The sequence below is a fragment of the Daucus carota genome, chromosome 2 (genome assembly GCF_001625215.2).
Source record: "Daucus carota subsp. sativus chromosome 2, DH1 v3.0, whole genome shotgun sequence".
In the NCBI taxonomy this organism is placed as follows: domain Eukaryota; kingdom Viridiplantae; phylum Streptophyta; class Magnoliopsida; order Apiales; family Apiaceae; genus Daucus; species Daucus carota.
This window is the reverse complement of record NC_030382.2, coordinates 44,326,546-44,341,695: the sequence shown is the minus strand read 5'-3', so window position 1 is coordinate 44,341,695 and position 15,150 is coordinate 44,326,546. Positions and strand designations below refer to the sequence as shown.

At 32.1% G+C, this 15,150-nt stretch overlaps 4 protein-coding genes across 6 annotated transcripts; 2 read left to right on the top strand and 2 right to left on the bottom strand.

Annotated features, from left to right (window-relative positions):
• Positions 1-670: 670 nt before the first annotated feature.
• On the bottom strand, positions 671-2,136 carry LOC108206682 (aspartic proteinase CDR1). Its single transcript, XM_017377062.2, has one exon. The coding sequence runs from the start codon at positions 1,995-1,997 to the stop codon at positions 747-749; it is 1,251 nt and encodes a 416-aa protein (XP_017232551.1). The 5' UTR covers positions 1,998-2,136; the 3' UTR covers positions 671-746.
• A 3,078-nt stretch (positions 2,137-5,214) lies between these two features.
• On the top strand, positions 5,215-6,057 carry LOC108207623 (blue copper protein 1b). The gene is made up of 2 exons (XM_017378059.2): positions 5,215-5,469; positions 5,587-6,057. The coding sequence occupies exons 1-2, from the start codon at positions 5,307-5,309 to the stop codon at positions 5,928-5,930; spliced, it is 507 nt and encodes a 168-aa protein (XP_017233548.1). The 5' UTR covers positions 5,215-5,306; the 3' UTR covers positions 5,931-6,057.
• A 43-nt stretch (positions 6,058-6,100) lies between these two features.
• Positions 6,101-7,045, bottom strand: LOC108208557 (growth-regulating factor 10). The gene is made up of 3 exons (XM_017379085.2): positions 6,893-7,045; positions 6,605-6,790; positions 6,101-6,465 (listed from the first exon to the last, which is right to left on the bottom strand). The coding sequence occupies exons 1-3, from the start codon at positions 6,939-6,941 to the stop codon at positions 6,212-6,214; spliced, it is 489 nt and encodes a 162-aa protein (XP_017234574.1). The 5' UTR covers positions 6,942-7,045; the 3' UTR covers positions 6,101-6,211.
• A 1,840-nt stretch (positions 7,046-8,885) lies between these two features.
• LOC108206244 (nudix hydrolase 14, chloroplastic) lies at positions 8,886-13,643 on the top strand. Of its 3 annotated transcripts, none has more exons than XM_017376476.2 (8): positions 8,886-9,152; positions 9,945-10,050; positions 10,429-10,506; positions 10,778-10,870; positions 11,020-11,112; positions 11,502-11,600; positions 11,981-12,249; positions 13,230-13,643. In XM_017376476.2, the coding sequence occupies exons 1-7, from the start codon at positions 8,941-8,943 to the stop codon at positions 12,215-12,217; spliced, it is 918 nt and encodes a 305-aa protein (XP_017231965.1). In that variant the 5' UTR covers positions 8,886-8,940; the 3' UTR covers positions 12,218-12,249; positions 13,230-13,643. The 3 variants fall into 3 exon arrangements, with proteins under 3 accessions (XP_017231965.1, XP_017231966.1, XP_017231967.1); XM_017376477.2 differs by lacking the exon at positions 13,230-13,643 and adding an exon at positions 12,322-13,173; XM_017376478.2 differs by having other exon boundaries at positions 9,012-9,152; positions 9,976-10,050.
• The last annotated feature ends 1,507 nt before the right edge of the window (positions 13,644-15,150 follow it).

Here is a 15,150-nt window from a genome sequence, read left to right as displayed (position 1 = left end):
ATTTGTTCGCTTCACACACGTTATACCGAGACTTTTATACTAATACATCTGATTTTATTAATTACTATTTATATAATTATCAAAAAATATTTGCAGCAAATATATTGTCACTGAAATTATGAATTTGTAAAAGAACAAAATATATACTGCTTCTAATGGAGCAACAAGTAAAATTAAAATATTCATATACAATATTATTGTAAATTATTCTATAAAAATTGATGAATTTATAAATATATATGTATATAATATTAATATAAACACATTATTAAACAATTATTTAACTAGTTTTTCTTATTTCTTCCTTATAAAGTGACAAAAACATTTTTATATTTACTGTTAACAATTTTTTTTTTTATAAAAGAACTGTTTTAAGAATATATATATATATATAAGATGAAATAAATATAAAAAAACAAATCTAAATGCTTAAGCGTGTTTAATAGAAACTCATGAAATTCATACAGACTCTAGCAAACTCTTTTCATCAACCTAACAGCGCCCATGGGTAGCCTAGTGACCATGTTATATATGTGTACTGAGTATTATTGTAGGGCAACATCTATTATTCAACTAATAATACATTTTTCTTCGTACCTAAAAGATGGATAGTTGAAATATGCCGAATACTATTGAGTTCCCTGGTATTAACCAGAATTAAAATAAACAATGATATAATATGCATGGTTTTATTGATTTGATAAATACACATATATAAGGATGTTGTAACTTGTAAATGCCTGAAGTTAGAACTGGGTACAATCTGCAGGTGCAAACGAAATTTGTTTACTTCCGAGGTCATACTCAACCTGGAAGTTGATTTGAGCTCGGTTGCCATATATTCTCGGACCATTTCCATCCGAAGGTAACATCGACAAGCAACTCAAACCGTAACCTACATTTCTAAATATGTTGATCGAATTCAACACAACATCAGCTCCTGTAAAATGAAATGTCATTTCTATTGCAGGGACTGCTGTCAGTGATTCCGTTTCGTAACATAAATTGTAAGCTCCGTTCGGATGTTGGACAGAGTTAAGGCCGACCATCTCACGTACTGCCGCTTCCAAAGCATCATACAACCCCGGGTCTAAGTAATTGAGTGTAGTTCCGGAATCAATGATTATATCTCCTCCTCCAGATATCGTATTGCCTCCGACTGTAACGGCCTCGAGGTTGAGATGATAAAAACTATCATCCTGAGCCTGCAGAGGCGTCGAAACAGCATTAGCAGCTGAATTTACATCGACATCGTCCCCGAATTTTAGTTTGCTGTTTAATCCCGAAATGAAAGGGACTAAACAGTAAGAAAATTTGTTGTGAATTGTGTCTGATAGCTGAGAATTGAGAGACAAAGCCCCTTGGCCTAGACCAACCAGTCCAGAGCCATGAGAAAAAGTCCCCGCATTCATGTGACCGCAACCAAAAACAGTCCCTGGAAACTCCGTATCGGCCTGGCCATCAAAAGTGAACGTATCAGTGGCTAACTCCCCGTCTGTATACGATTTGTCTCCGTATCGATAATCGTACAGACACTGGTTATTTGTCTGGCCGCATCCGCTTCTAGGAAGCGCATTACAAGCATTCGAATCACACCCAACATTGTTGGAGAAAGTGGACGATTGAGATGGATCAAACAAGGGATAATCTTGTTTGTAGCAGTTGTCGCAAGGCTGGCACTGTATCCATATAAGGTCACTGCCGGTGTCGAGGATAGCGAATTGTTCGACCGGGGGAGTTCCGATGGCGAGTTTCATTAGGTAGTTTCCACCGTTTGGGATGACAGTGGACTGGATTTTAGTTTGGGTGTAGTAGTTTCGGTAACGGGCAAGTGAGCGAGTTGCGGCGTCAGTGGACAAGTCCTCGGGAGTGGCGGAGGCGTTGTAGAGAGGAGATTGCGGTGAGTTTCGGTGGATGAGCTCCACGGTGAGGCCTTGGATTAGTGCACCGTTCACAACCATGAGAACCAAGGCACACAAAAGACTCTGCATGGCCATGAATATGATTGAGATTTGAGAGGCTACTATTCAGTGTTTATATGGAAAAATCACTCTTACTACTAGTCTACTAGTATAAAGTCATGATAATTTGCTGCATTACCCTCGGGCCTCAGTGACGTTACGTTGCAGTCTCGGCGTATTATAGAAAACAAAAGATCAATCTAGCCATCTAGGCCCATGACGCTGAAATTTACCTTCAAATTAATATGACCTACCTAGTATTCGTCATAATTTTACAAAGAGTAGAATAAAACTATCATATGGAGTAAAATAATGATTAGTGTTGAAATTGTAAATTAATATTGATGCATGAATTAAACTACACGAGTTTAAAAAGAATCTACTAGATCAATATAAATCTATATATAGTTGATAAATTGGTGAAATATTTTTTAATATTAATCAAAAATAAATTCAAATTTTTTCATTAAATCTGAAATTTTCAGGAGAACCACATGCTAATCGCAGAAGTTAGGCCAAGAAAATGCCAACGATGACTGACTGGTGGAACTAAACGTCAAGTTTATTCTACTCACTTTGGAATCATGTATCACCAAATTTCTCCATTGACGGAATCAACTCAACTGGAACCGAGGTTCATGTCAGCTTCATTATTAATTAATTATGTCAATGCATGATTTTCTCAAGCGCAAATAATATTCAAATTTTTTGAGGTGCCTAAATATATGGAAGATTGAATAAAGTAAGAACACGTATCTAAAAGGAATGTATGGCTTATGTTAGATGGAGTTCTAGACATGAAAGCAAAACCTTCCATTCTATAACAACTGTATTGCTCAGTTCAGATTCGGGTGAAAGGAGGCAAAAATCCAATTATTTTTCATCATACATAACATATTTTTCTCTCAATTTCTTTCTTTTAATTTTAAAAGCAATCGGGATCACAGTCGTCTATCCGGAAATTGTTGCTCCTCTACTTCATTTTAAGCCCATACAGGCCCAGCCCATTTAAAGCGTTATTGAGTAAATTTCTGTGGAATATATAAATATTTATATAGTATATGAACAATCAAAGCTATAAACAATGAATTACAAGTTGTATAAATAATATCTGGTACAATTTTAATTGCAATTTTAAATGAATATACAGTAAAACCTGATTAATAATAGCGGGATCGCTAAATCTTATTAATTTATCGAGATTAATTAAAGGGTATTTAGCGTATATACTACGTTTTAGCATGTTTATTGCAAAAGTACGGTTTCATTAAAATCATTGCAAATATACAAGATCTTTTGAAAACTACTTGCATTTATACATCAGGCGTACGACTTTAGCGATCCCGCTATTAGAAATCTTATTAATAAGATTTCTATTATTAATAAGATTGCTATTATTAATAAGTTAATATAATGCTGAGACTTATTAATAAGATTGCTATTATTAATAAGTTGATATAATCTTATTATATAAACTAAAACTTCGATTAGTTAATAATTAATTAACAATTTGTTATAATTAAAATTTAAATTACATATTTTTGTTGAGACAAAAATATGTAATTTAAATTTTAATTATCAACAAAAATATGTAATTTAAATTTTAATTATAACAATTTGTTAATTAATTATTAACTAATCGAAGTTTTAGTATATATAAAATTATTACCGTTTTAGCGGTATATTCTATTCCCATAAAAATGACAAAATGATAAATAAAAGTGACAGTTATGAGCAGGATAACAAAGAAAAAGTCTCTATTGTTTTTCCCACAATTATTCGATTGACTGAGTCTATATACAGTCCATCCCTCAATGAAATGCAGATTGGTTTTATATTTAATTTTGGAAAATGCTTGGTGCACATAATTGTGTACAAAAACATGTACATAATGACATGTTGCAGATTTTAATTGGATGGTCCCCCTGCATTTACACCAACCACCCCAATTAAAACCCACCACATCACTTGTCACATCATCATTATGTACAAATTTTCTGTAAACAATTATGTGCACCGAGCACTACTCTTTAATCTATTATATATCTAATAGAACAAACTTGAGTAAATTAATTCAATATGACTAATATACCCTTCGCTTATTACACATATTTTAATATATACTCCCTCCGTCCCTTTTTACATGTCCCTTTTGGAAAAAAAAATTGTCCCAAATTACTTGTCCACTTCTCTTTTCAAAGCAACTTTTTGTATGTTTTTTCAAAATGTAACAACTTCCAATGTTTGATTAGCATGTATATATACACAACTCTATCTAATTCATTACATTTATTAGGGATATGTATGAAAACAAGATATCCACCTAACATTTTCTTAAGATGCGTTATTTTTTCAAAAGGGACAAGTAAAAGGGGACGGAGGGAGTATGAAGGTTATTATTGACTTTTAATACTAACGCATTTATTATACATTAATGCTAAGCAATGTATTTATTATACATTAATGTCTAAGCATTAATATACATTAATTATAACATGATCATTATTTGGAATTATTTTAATATTATACATACAAATAATATATATCTAATCATTTTTAAAATTTTAAATTTTCCCCACAAATTTTGTAAATTTTAATATTTTACCTGATTTTTGACTGATTAATCCAGTTTTGACCAATTAATCATCGATTTAATCGAATTTTACCAAATCGTATTAAAAATTTATCTGTTTTCGATTATTCGATTAATCGGTCGATTTTTAGAATATTTATTTATTGTGATTTAATAAAATTATATATATGATTTTTTAACTATACGACAAAGACTCTGATTCGACAAGAATCTTATTTGTTTTTATCAAATTTTCAATAATTTTAGGTGAATGATAATTTAATTATATAATAAATTTTAAATAGTGTATATTTATTATATTTACATTTTAATAAATATCATCATAGTGAGGATATATGTACATTTAATCAAGATAATAAGACTTAAAATACAAGTAAATATAAATTTAAATTATTTTTATAATACAAATAATCTTAATTTTTTTAAAAAAATGAACAAAAATATAACAATATATCAAAAAAAATTTAAAGCAACCCGTGCTTTGCACGGGTTAAGAAGCTAGTTTATATTAAACATACGTCCATGCCTAATCAAGTTCAGAGTTCTTGCAGTCAAATTATCCCACATGGCATAAAAACTGCAATGCCGACGTTAGCCGGCGAAATATTAGTCAAGAGCACAATCATTATAAAGGAAACCTCATTTACACATGAAAGCGTATAGAGCCAAATCAAACTTATCATTTAACCGCAGAAAGAAGCTAAAATTTGATCTGTCGCTGCCGACTCGACTCGACTCGATTTATTTTTGCAATGGCCTCGATTAAATATTTTGTTGCATTGGTTCTTTTTTCAGCAGTTGTTGGTCCTGCATCCGCCACTGACTTTATAGTTGGAGACTCAGACGGTTGGAGAACCAATTTTGATTACAAAACCTGGGCCGCCAGCAAAGAGTTTCACGTTGGCGACAATCTCAGTACGTTTCGTGAAGTCATTATAATTGTTGCATGCACAATTAAAGTTACACTTGACATTCCACTTTTTTTTTTTTTTTTTTTGCTTTACTTAAATTTTGGTGTCCATTTTTATGCAGTTTTCAGGTACTCTCCGGGACTTCACAATGTTCACAGAGCGGATTTAGTCTCGTTTCAAAATTGTACACCATCCGCGACAAGTGTGGCTCTTACTACCGGAAATGATAAGGTTGCTCTTGCAAGTTCAGGGAGAAAATGGTATTTGTGCACCAAAGCCACTCATTGTGCCACCGGAAATATGAAGCTTGCTATAACAGTGTTGCCTCAAGTAGGGTCTCCAGCACTAGCACCGGCACTGGCACCTGCTTATTCAGCAGCTACTAGACATGGAGCTGCTACAATATGTTTGGCATGGATTGCTGCAGCACTTGGTACATTCATCATGATGATGATTATGAATTGATTCAGACTGGAGTAGTCTAATTTTTGTATATTTTCCTTTTTGAGCAAATGCTACTATTCTTCCTTGTCATTTTATTTGTTTGTATTGGTATTCGTATAAATAATAGTATATTCTGAGTGTTTTATTATCTTGTCAAAATCCACAAAAAACCCAAACTTATTAGAGTCCAATCCACAATAATGGTTAGGAGCAGAAATAACATACATTCAGTGAACTAAGATTCGTAGACTTGATTCTTATATAACTAGACAATAAAACAGTAACACCGCTGTAACAATCAATTAGTTCAAGGCATCTGTGGTGTTTGGGATACAACTCACACTTTTAGCCGGTAACATTTCCCCCCCTGAATTATGCTGCTGTTTTAACCGGCTGCCTCCTCGGTGCAAATGCCTGTCGCAGTACTTCTGATCTGGTCTAGCAACATCTCTGTTACACCTCCATTTCTTCCCATCAGTTCTCCTGCACCTCCCTGGTTCAGGTTCCATGTTCTTCCTATAGTTGCAACAATCCAACCCACCAACAAACTCCAAACCTGATTAACATTTAGCAATCATTTTCTCCAAAATGCTATAACTTACTCTACGCAAGTACAAAAGAGCTGCAATTGTGAAACGTGTAATTACTAATGAAGAGTTCTGGAATATTAAAGAAAAAAAGAGCTGATTGATCACCTTTAAGACCATTGAGGGAATGAGCAACACTTTTACATATAGGAACAAGTAGATGATGAGGAACGGGGATTGCATTCTCTATATATTTGTAAATCAGCACTTGATCTTTAAGCTCTTCGAGCTGTAAAAATGTGAAGCTGCAGTTGCTACGCGGTCTCCCCTTGTCACAAATTCTGGATTCCCTGCCTGCATAATAAGCAGAAAATTGAAATAAATTATTATTAGTAACGAGAATATATATCGATGCACATACGTAATGGCCATCGGCTGAAAAAAATATAAAGCTACCATGTTCAGCAATTCGAGCAATCTTGGAAGAAGGATTACATGGTTCCATCAGAATGGAACCAGAAGTTATTAGAGAATATACTTGTACGTGCCTTTACAAGTTGCTGGAAGTAAAATGATTGAACAAAAGGAGCATGAAGCTTTGTGATTATAGTTGCTTCACGTTTGGTATGACAACAGTAACACAAGAGACAAAAAATATTAATAGCACTACTGCAAAGTCTTCTGCCTTTGTCCTGCAGTCTCTGTATAAATTTCTTATAAAATAAAAATTAGATATGTATAATCTTATATCAGAGGCGCACTATACACTCACATTTGGTACCACTTATAAATTACTTATGAGCATTGGCAGAGGGAGAATTTACATTGAGAGTAGACTAAATTATGAAGATGTTGAGAGAATAGAATCCTCAACTTTGTTCTGCGAACAAAGACTTGCCCTTTATCTAATTTTGTAACTTTAATCTATGTAGAAGATATGGTCGAGTATATTAAGATCGTGAGAGATCACGATTGGATAGGTCATTGGTTAAGATTCTGTTCGACTCAAAATTTGAAATCAGAATTTCGTCTTATTTTCATTTTTTCTCCCTCCCAAATCATCTTTCTACCGAATCGAGACTCCTCAAATCAAGGTCTTTCTCATATTTTTGTTTCACTCGGATTTGCCTCATTTGTTATATGTGATAGTTTCTTTCTTAATTGTTTGCTAATTGTACTCTCATTATTTGCTTCTCTCTCTTCCCTCATATCAAGGTCTCTCTCAACTATTGTAAATTATATATTGCAAATTATATAATCTAACAATTATTATATTAAACATTTAAATATTTGTTTCTTTTAACTTTTTATTAATCACGGATCACTGATTTGCTGCAAATAAAATTTTACAATTTATTTTCCCATTATATAATATATTAAGTATAATTATAATTTAAAATGACATTAAAAAAAATACGGTTACATTTTTTTGCATAATATTCTTTTTATATTTAAAAATAAAACTAAAGTACATCAAATATATATTTAGAGAAAATTAATATGAAGGGCAGGTAATAACGACTATATTATATACTTATATATAATAAGCGTAAGGGAGATAATTTGGTCGCATGGTCCTATGGTCCAAAAGTTTATCATCCGTTGGATTGTATATTGAACAAATAAGCACCGTTAGATTAGAACAAAATTAAATTCTGTTCTATAAGGAAACTGACATCTACTTGCATGTTTATAATCTATTTTCTGAATCTGAAACAAATTCTGTCTTTCATGTGTTTTTGGTTTTTTTAATCCAAAATAAATATTTCCTACAAATTTTAATTGTAGAATCGTATAAATCGCACCGTCACAAAATTATTTTTATCCATCGGATCATATATTGAACAAATAAGCATCGTTATATTAGAACAAAATTAACTTCTGTTCCATTAGACAACTGATATCTACCTGCATGTTTATAATTCTTTTTCTGAATCCAAAACAAATTCGGTATTTGTGTTTATAATTTTTTTTAATCCAAAATAAATATTTTCTACCAATTTTATTTGTAGAATCATATAAATCGTCCCGTCACAAAATTATTTTTATCTAATATATTTTAAAATTAATAAGCCCGATTTATGTGAGGAACGAATACAAAAACTTTTTTTAATCCAAAACAAATTCTACCATCTTATTGCATGTTTATGATTCATCTTCTTAATTCAAAACAAATTGTGTTTATCAATTTTAATCTCGAACCATAAAAATTTTTAGAAAAATATTTAAATCACATTATAATAATTCTAATATAAAATACATTTATAAATATAATCTAATAGGAGTTGGCGTCACATATTCTACTTAAAATAATTTAAAATTTGATAGAAAGAATTTAATACTTTGACATGATACATACAATTTTAATTTATTATTTATAAATTAAATTTTTTCACATCATTTAAAATATAATTAAAAAGTTTATAAATAATTAAAAAGCTCCCGTTCCTTCACGGGCTATAAGCTACTATTCATATAATACACGTTTCCGTACGTAATCGGCCATGACGACGGCGCTCAATTCCGCAGTGTTCCATCTGAGATTACTATCATCTTCCCCAATTTCAATTTACAGTAAGTGCAACTTTAGGGCTTTTTGTTCCAAAATGTCTTCCGAGTCATCTCCAAAACTCACTCACTCCATTAGCTTGCCCACTCGCTCCGGCGAACCCGTTCAAGTTATCGCCGCTCCCGGACTCTCCGAGTCTGATTTTAGGTGACCCTTTTCGTTTTCTTGGCGTTTCTTGAAACTTTTATGATCAATTTCTTAATGCCAAGTGAAAATTAATATGATCCTCGTTATGTGATAGTCTTGTTGTTGTAGTTTTACATGCGCTTTATTGATTTATTCGAGATTAATTAATTGGGTTAGTGAAGGATTGACTTAATTTTCAACTGAAGTTGAAGACTTGCCAGGATTGACTTCATTTTTTGGGTCAATTGTAATTATAGTTTGTAAGTTTGTAATTCGGCCAAGTTGTTGTGTGTTGAGTTCTCTACATTATAATTGTTAAATTACTTGAGGATTGATGAGAAACATTAACCGGGTAGCTAATGCTTGAAAAAGTTTTTTTTTTTTTTTTCTGTGTCAGATATTTATTTAAGTTTCCACTTTTATGGCATATTTGAAATTTGTTTAGGCTATCTTAATTAGTAGATACGATTTTTTTTTTGCAAAACTTGGATTGTTTAAGGACCTTATAGCAATTAGTGTAAAGGAATGATAGATCTTTGTGTTAATTTTTAGGATATTGGTTGATAACAGGTCATATGAAGCTGGATTATACCTTCATCAACTTGAGTTTAATATGTTTGCTTGAATATGGATTATATATGACAGTCGCAAACACGTTTACTGTGGCACGAAGAATTGCTGTTATAATTTCGTAATGTATAAATGTAGTTGTTGCTTAGGAAATATATGTAAATTCATTGCTATTGTGGTGTAGATATATGTGCTATTGCATGAATCTAGATCATTACTTTAAGGCTCCTTTTGGCAATACAGGAATGCTATTGACTCCTCTTTGTTTCACCAGTGGCTTAAAAATATCCAGACAGACTCTGGGTTACTGGTAAATGGGCAGATGTCCTTGAAACAAGTACTTATACAGGTATCATTTCATGGTGTTATAAATAAGTAGTTTGGAAGACTCGTAACCTTCAGAAATTTCTTTAAACATGATAAGAATAAACTATGTCATGCATTTGCACTATTTTTTTCTTTTGGGTAATTGAGGGCGGTACATCGTGTAAATTTTATAACAAAAAGATATATACAGTCAAGAGAGAAATAACTCTCAAGCCAACTCCGTCTCAAGGAACAAACATGATAAGAATAAACTTTGTCACGCATTTGCACTATTCTCATTTGGTTATCGTTAATTTTGTGAGTTTGTAAACCGAAACTACTTTGTTGTCATATACAAATTTCTAGGCCACACGACACAATATTTTGTAAGCTGTTGGCTTTCTGTGAAAAATTTATGTAGGGAGTGGATATGTTTGGCAAGCGTGTGGGCTTTCTCAAATTCAAAGCAGATATTGTCGACAAGGAAACAGGGAGTAAGGTATTATATTAATATAATGATACATGATTTCTTGGAAATCACTCGTGCGCACACAAAGTTTCTCTGCTATTGTTGATAGTGCATTTGAAGTCTAAAAATGCTTAATAACATCATGAATGGCCTAATCTCCAATATAATTCCTTCTTTTCATTACTATGCAAATTCTTGTATGTTTTGTAATTATTGGAAGTTATATATCATCTTTGATAATAAAATGTGAGGCTTAGATGGTTGAGATCTATCCTTTTGAATTTGCAACAAATGCGGTTAGGTTCCAGGTATTGTGTTTGCTCGAGGGCCAGCTGTAGCAGTGCTAATCCTTTTGGACTCGGAAGGCAAGACATATGCTGTGCTCACAGAGCAGGTTTTAGCTTCTTTTTTTTTAATTACATTTCTTATTATTTGGGTTCTGCAAAATTTGCTTCTAGATTTGGAAGAAAATAACATTCACAATTTCATGTCTCCTGGTAAATTAAGAACCAGAACGCTAATGCATATTTATATATTTGGAAGGTTAGGGTTCCTGTTGGAAAACTTATACTGGAGTTACCAGCTGGAATGTTGGATGATGATAATGGTGATGTTGTTGGGACAGCTGTTCGGGAGGTCAGTTTTTCTTTTTTACTACCTTTGACAAGTATTTGTAATGTTTCAACACCACGGTTTTTATATTTTCATTATATTCACATGGTTTCTTGTACCGGAAGTTTAAATTAAATTGGTTGGCTATAATGGATTAAAAACTTTTGTAATGCTTTATGCACAATTGGTCTCTTTTATGGTATTGATGATTTTTATCTTGTGTTAATTAACTTAATTATTACCTTGTAAAAATTCTTTATACAAAATTTATCTCTTACTGGATTATTGATTGGTTATCTTGTGTAATTAACTTGATTTACTTTGTAATATATTAATTCTTACATCATAAGATTGATGAGAGAACAACAGCGTAATAGGAACTTTTTAATATTGTGTTTCTTAATCTATGATAGGTTGAGGAGGAGACAGGGATACAGTTGAATCTGGAAGACATGGTTGACCTTACTGCCTTTCTGGATCCATCAACTGGTTGCGCAGTTTTTCCTTCCCCGGTATGTAAAAGATACTAATCATACAAGAGGCGTTATAACTTACAAGCTGGTGTCGAATTGGTAAAATTGGAGTTTTATTATAAAGAGGAAAACCCTGCACACTACATTTGTAATATTGTGGAAATACTTGATAGAATCTATTTTAGAAATTGTATGCATGTTATTTTGAACGCAAAAACTAGTGAATGTGAAACCTATCTGGCAATATTTGAGGTGAAACCTCATTTTTATATTAAAGAAACACTTCAACTCTGATGAAACTAGTTTCTAAATTTTGTCTATCATGTAAAGACGGGAGGTTCTATGTATATGTCTCACTATTTAATTGTTTTGAGTATTTTTTTTTTGATATTCATTGGTATCATAACTTGTATTTTTAGGGTGGGTGCGACGAAGAAATTAGTTTGTTTCTGTATAGAGGAAATGTAAGTAAAGAGACTATCACACAGCTCCAAGGAAAAGAGACGGGGCTTCGGGAACATGGTGAGTTGATCAAGGTGCATGTCATCCCGTATGAAAAACTGTGGCGCAGTACAGCTGATGCGAAAGCTCTCATGGCGATTGCCCTTTATGAGATGAGCAAGAAAGAAGGGCTGCTGCCTCCACAAAGAAGCTGACCTTGTTCTCTCTTTGCATTACTATAAAGGAGGTAGCTTCATCTTGCTTTTTATGGATTGCTAATGACATTTTCGTACTGTTTGATAATGCTTATAACATATAGGTAATTAATGACTATAAAGGAAATATTGGAGATCAACACTTTTCTTCCTCAAAAGGAGTTTATAAGTGAGTTTTGGCAAAGAATAAACGACATGTAATCAGGGCATTTTTTTCAATACGAGAGAAAAATGGTTTGTAGACCGCTAGTCATTTATTTTTAACAATCACAAATTTGAATTAAAACGATATTTTAAATGACTTCAGTTTTGAAAAATGACTCAATTTATTACATGCAATACTTGTCTTGTGTGGGTATTCACCTAAGGTATAGCTTTCTTGTCACTTGTCAGTATGTTGATCGAGTTTAATCGCACGAGCGCGCATGCGTAACTTCAGTCATAACGTGCCACGTCACTGAGCTCTGTACATATATATTCGCATATCTTCGATTAGTAACAAAAAAAAAAAAGAAAAGGAAAAATGACATATATCCATTTGCGTGCTTCTCAGTATTTAGATATTGTACGTGAACCAGTGTTGTAAAAAGCGGGAATCAGAATTAATTGGTGAAGTCTTGAAATAAGAATCAATTAAAGATTGATTGGATTTGATTAGAGATTAATCGGATTGATCGGAAATTAGTTGGAGATTTAATCAGTTCGGCGAGTTACGGAACATGGATTAATCACCTACTTTTAGAACATAGACGTGAACTATCGTCCAGATTTCGATAATTGGACGTATTGGATTATGGGGTTGGGTTGTCTCACCTGATCTGATCAATCTGAACCCACTCCGGGTCTGCTTATTGATATGTTCCACAAAACTCTACTTGAATCCATTTGATTTTTTTGTAGATCATGCTCAAAATAACATATATTTTTTTAGCACAATTTTTTCAGGTCGAAACATATCTTATCTTTACTACAATTTTTTATCCAATAATTGTAATTTTGCCAATATTCGCAGGGTGATATATTGCTGTTATAAGTACATTCCTTGTTGGTTGAGCAACAGGAGGTTTTACCTCTCTTCTAGCTTTGTCTCTAAAAACCTTATCAAGAAGAAGTCGATTGCCATAACCATCATCTTTATACTCAGTCATAGTCACAGACAGGAGAGTTAGTAATGTGTCGGCAGAAATTGGTTTAAGAAGCCGTGCATACACTTCTTGATAATAATATCTGGGGACAACTGATGAAGGACGGGCATAATAAAGTTTACAAGTCATTTTCAGATGTAATTGAAGACAAAGACAGAAAATTTCGCGAGACTTTGCTTGACAAACAAGTCGAATTTTCAGGACGTTCCGTCATTGTAGTGGGTCACTCACTTTCTTTATTTCAATGGCTCCTCGTCGTCGGAGAGCTAGATTTGCTTCAATTTTTTGTCTCTTTCCTTCAGCTTTTCTGAAAGGAGCTTCTGATATTTCAAGAGTTTGCTGGGCTTCTTCTAGTCGTAATCACTCTTCTTCGAAGGCATAGAGGCAAGATCCCTGACCTTTACGTTGGTATCAGTACTTGATGAAATCGAACGCGGCTCAATTTGATCTGAATTTTAAATATAATTGATTACTTTCATTATATAAAATAATTTTTATTATAATAAATTTTAAAAATAGATAATAATTTAATGAATTATAAGTGGATAAATTTGTTCAAACAATATATAAATATATAACAAATAAATGTAATTGTGTACGTATATTTATATATTATATACGGTGTTGTAAAAAGTGAAAACGGACTTAATTGGTCGGGAATTAATCGCATGATTAATTAAATAATCATAGTTTTAATCAGTTTGACGAGTTATGGTACATGAATTAATCGTCAAACAATGGAAAATTGATTAATCGGTGATTAAACATAATTAATCACTAACTTAGAACAGAGGTTATATATCTACTTATATATATAATAGCCCAACACGTTCGGGTCAAGCCTCCCTCCTGAGCAAATAAATTACCTAGCTCTAAACCCTAACTCCGAACCTATCTCCTTCTCATACATATAAAAAAAATGTTATTCATGGGACTCGAACCAAGCTCTCTTCATTACAATTACACCAATCAAACCACTTGAGCTACACAGGCAATTAATTTTTTTATTCAAAAGCATTAAACTCATACATTAAAACTGTTGTATTTATATTCTTTTCAATATCTTATTTATTTGAGATAAGTTATTATTTCAGGTAAGTCTCATATGTTTTTTACATGATAGATTAATATCCATAGATTTATTACTTACGTAATAAATTTAAATTTGAAAAAGAATTTGAACAATTGGGCCCGAGCCATGTTTCAGACTTCAAAAAATGGATATAATTCATATTTGAATAAAATTGGACGAATTCAAATCTAACTTAATACTTTAAACGAGTACCGATACAATATTAGAGAAATTTAAGTCATGAATGTGAGAAATAAGCACAAAAACTAAGATTTTGGTGAGCATCTTTGAAAAGGAAAAATTGATGGACTTTCAACATTGACTATGTCATTATTTTTTAATTATAATAGGTGACTTATAAAGAGATTACAATATTTTGAAGAACATGAAATAAGATAACTGAAAGAATATTTTTATTTAGATTACTTTTTATTTTAAACTTATGAATTCAGAATTTGACGTGTAACCAAATCTTTTCAAAAAAAATTATAGATATAAGAATAGTGACAAAGATATCAAATTTGGTGTTAGAAAATATGTCTAAATGATGGTGATACATGAATTTGAAAGATTATAACTTGTGATGCAAAGGTGAATTTAGGAAAATTCTATGTTGTTACTCAAAAGTCAACCAAATAATAATAAAACGTGTTTACAAGACCTGCTAAAAAGAATTAAGTTATAAATTTCACTTGCTTAAAATAAAATAACACAAA

Bases quoted from the DNA above. Each gene is read 5' to 3' on its own strand.
- LOC108207623 (XM_017378059.2), top strand. From the start codon at position 5,307: ATGGCCTCGATTAAATATTTTGTTGCATTGGTTCTTTTTTCAGCAGTT. The intron at 5,470-5,586 runs GTACGTTTCGTG...ATTTTTATGCAG, and splicing joins TCACGTTGGCGACAATCTCA to TTTTCAGGTACTCTCCGGGA.
- LOC108206244 (XM_017376476.2), top strand. From the start codon at position 8,941: ATGACGACGGCGCTCAATTCCGCAGTGTTCCATCTGAGATTACTATCA. The intron at 10,051-10,428 runs GTATCATTTCAT...AAATTTATGTAG, and splicing joins TGAAACAAGTACTTATACAG to GGAGTGGATATGTTTGGCAA. The intron at 11,601-11,980 runs GTATGTAAAAGA...TTGTATTTTTAG, and splicing joins GCGCAGTTTTTCCTTCCCCG to GGTGGGTGCGACGAAGAAAT.
- LOC108206682 (XM_017377062.2), bottom strand. From the start codon at position 1,997: ATGGCCATGCAGAGTCTTTTGTGTGCCTTGGTTCTCATGGTTGTGAAC.
- LOC108208557 (XM_017379085.2), bottom strand. From the start codon at position 6,941: ATGGAACCATGTAATCCTTCTTCCAAGATTGCTCGAATTGCTGAACAT. The intron at 6,791-6,892 runs GTAGCTTTATAT...CTTATTATGCAG, and splicing joins TGCTCGAATTGCTGAACATG to GCAGGGAATCCAGAATTTGT. The intron at 6,466-6,604 runs GTGATCAATCAG...AATGTTAATCAG, and splicing joins TTCCCTCAATGGTCTTAAAG to GTTTGGAGTTTGTTGGTGGG.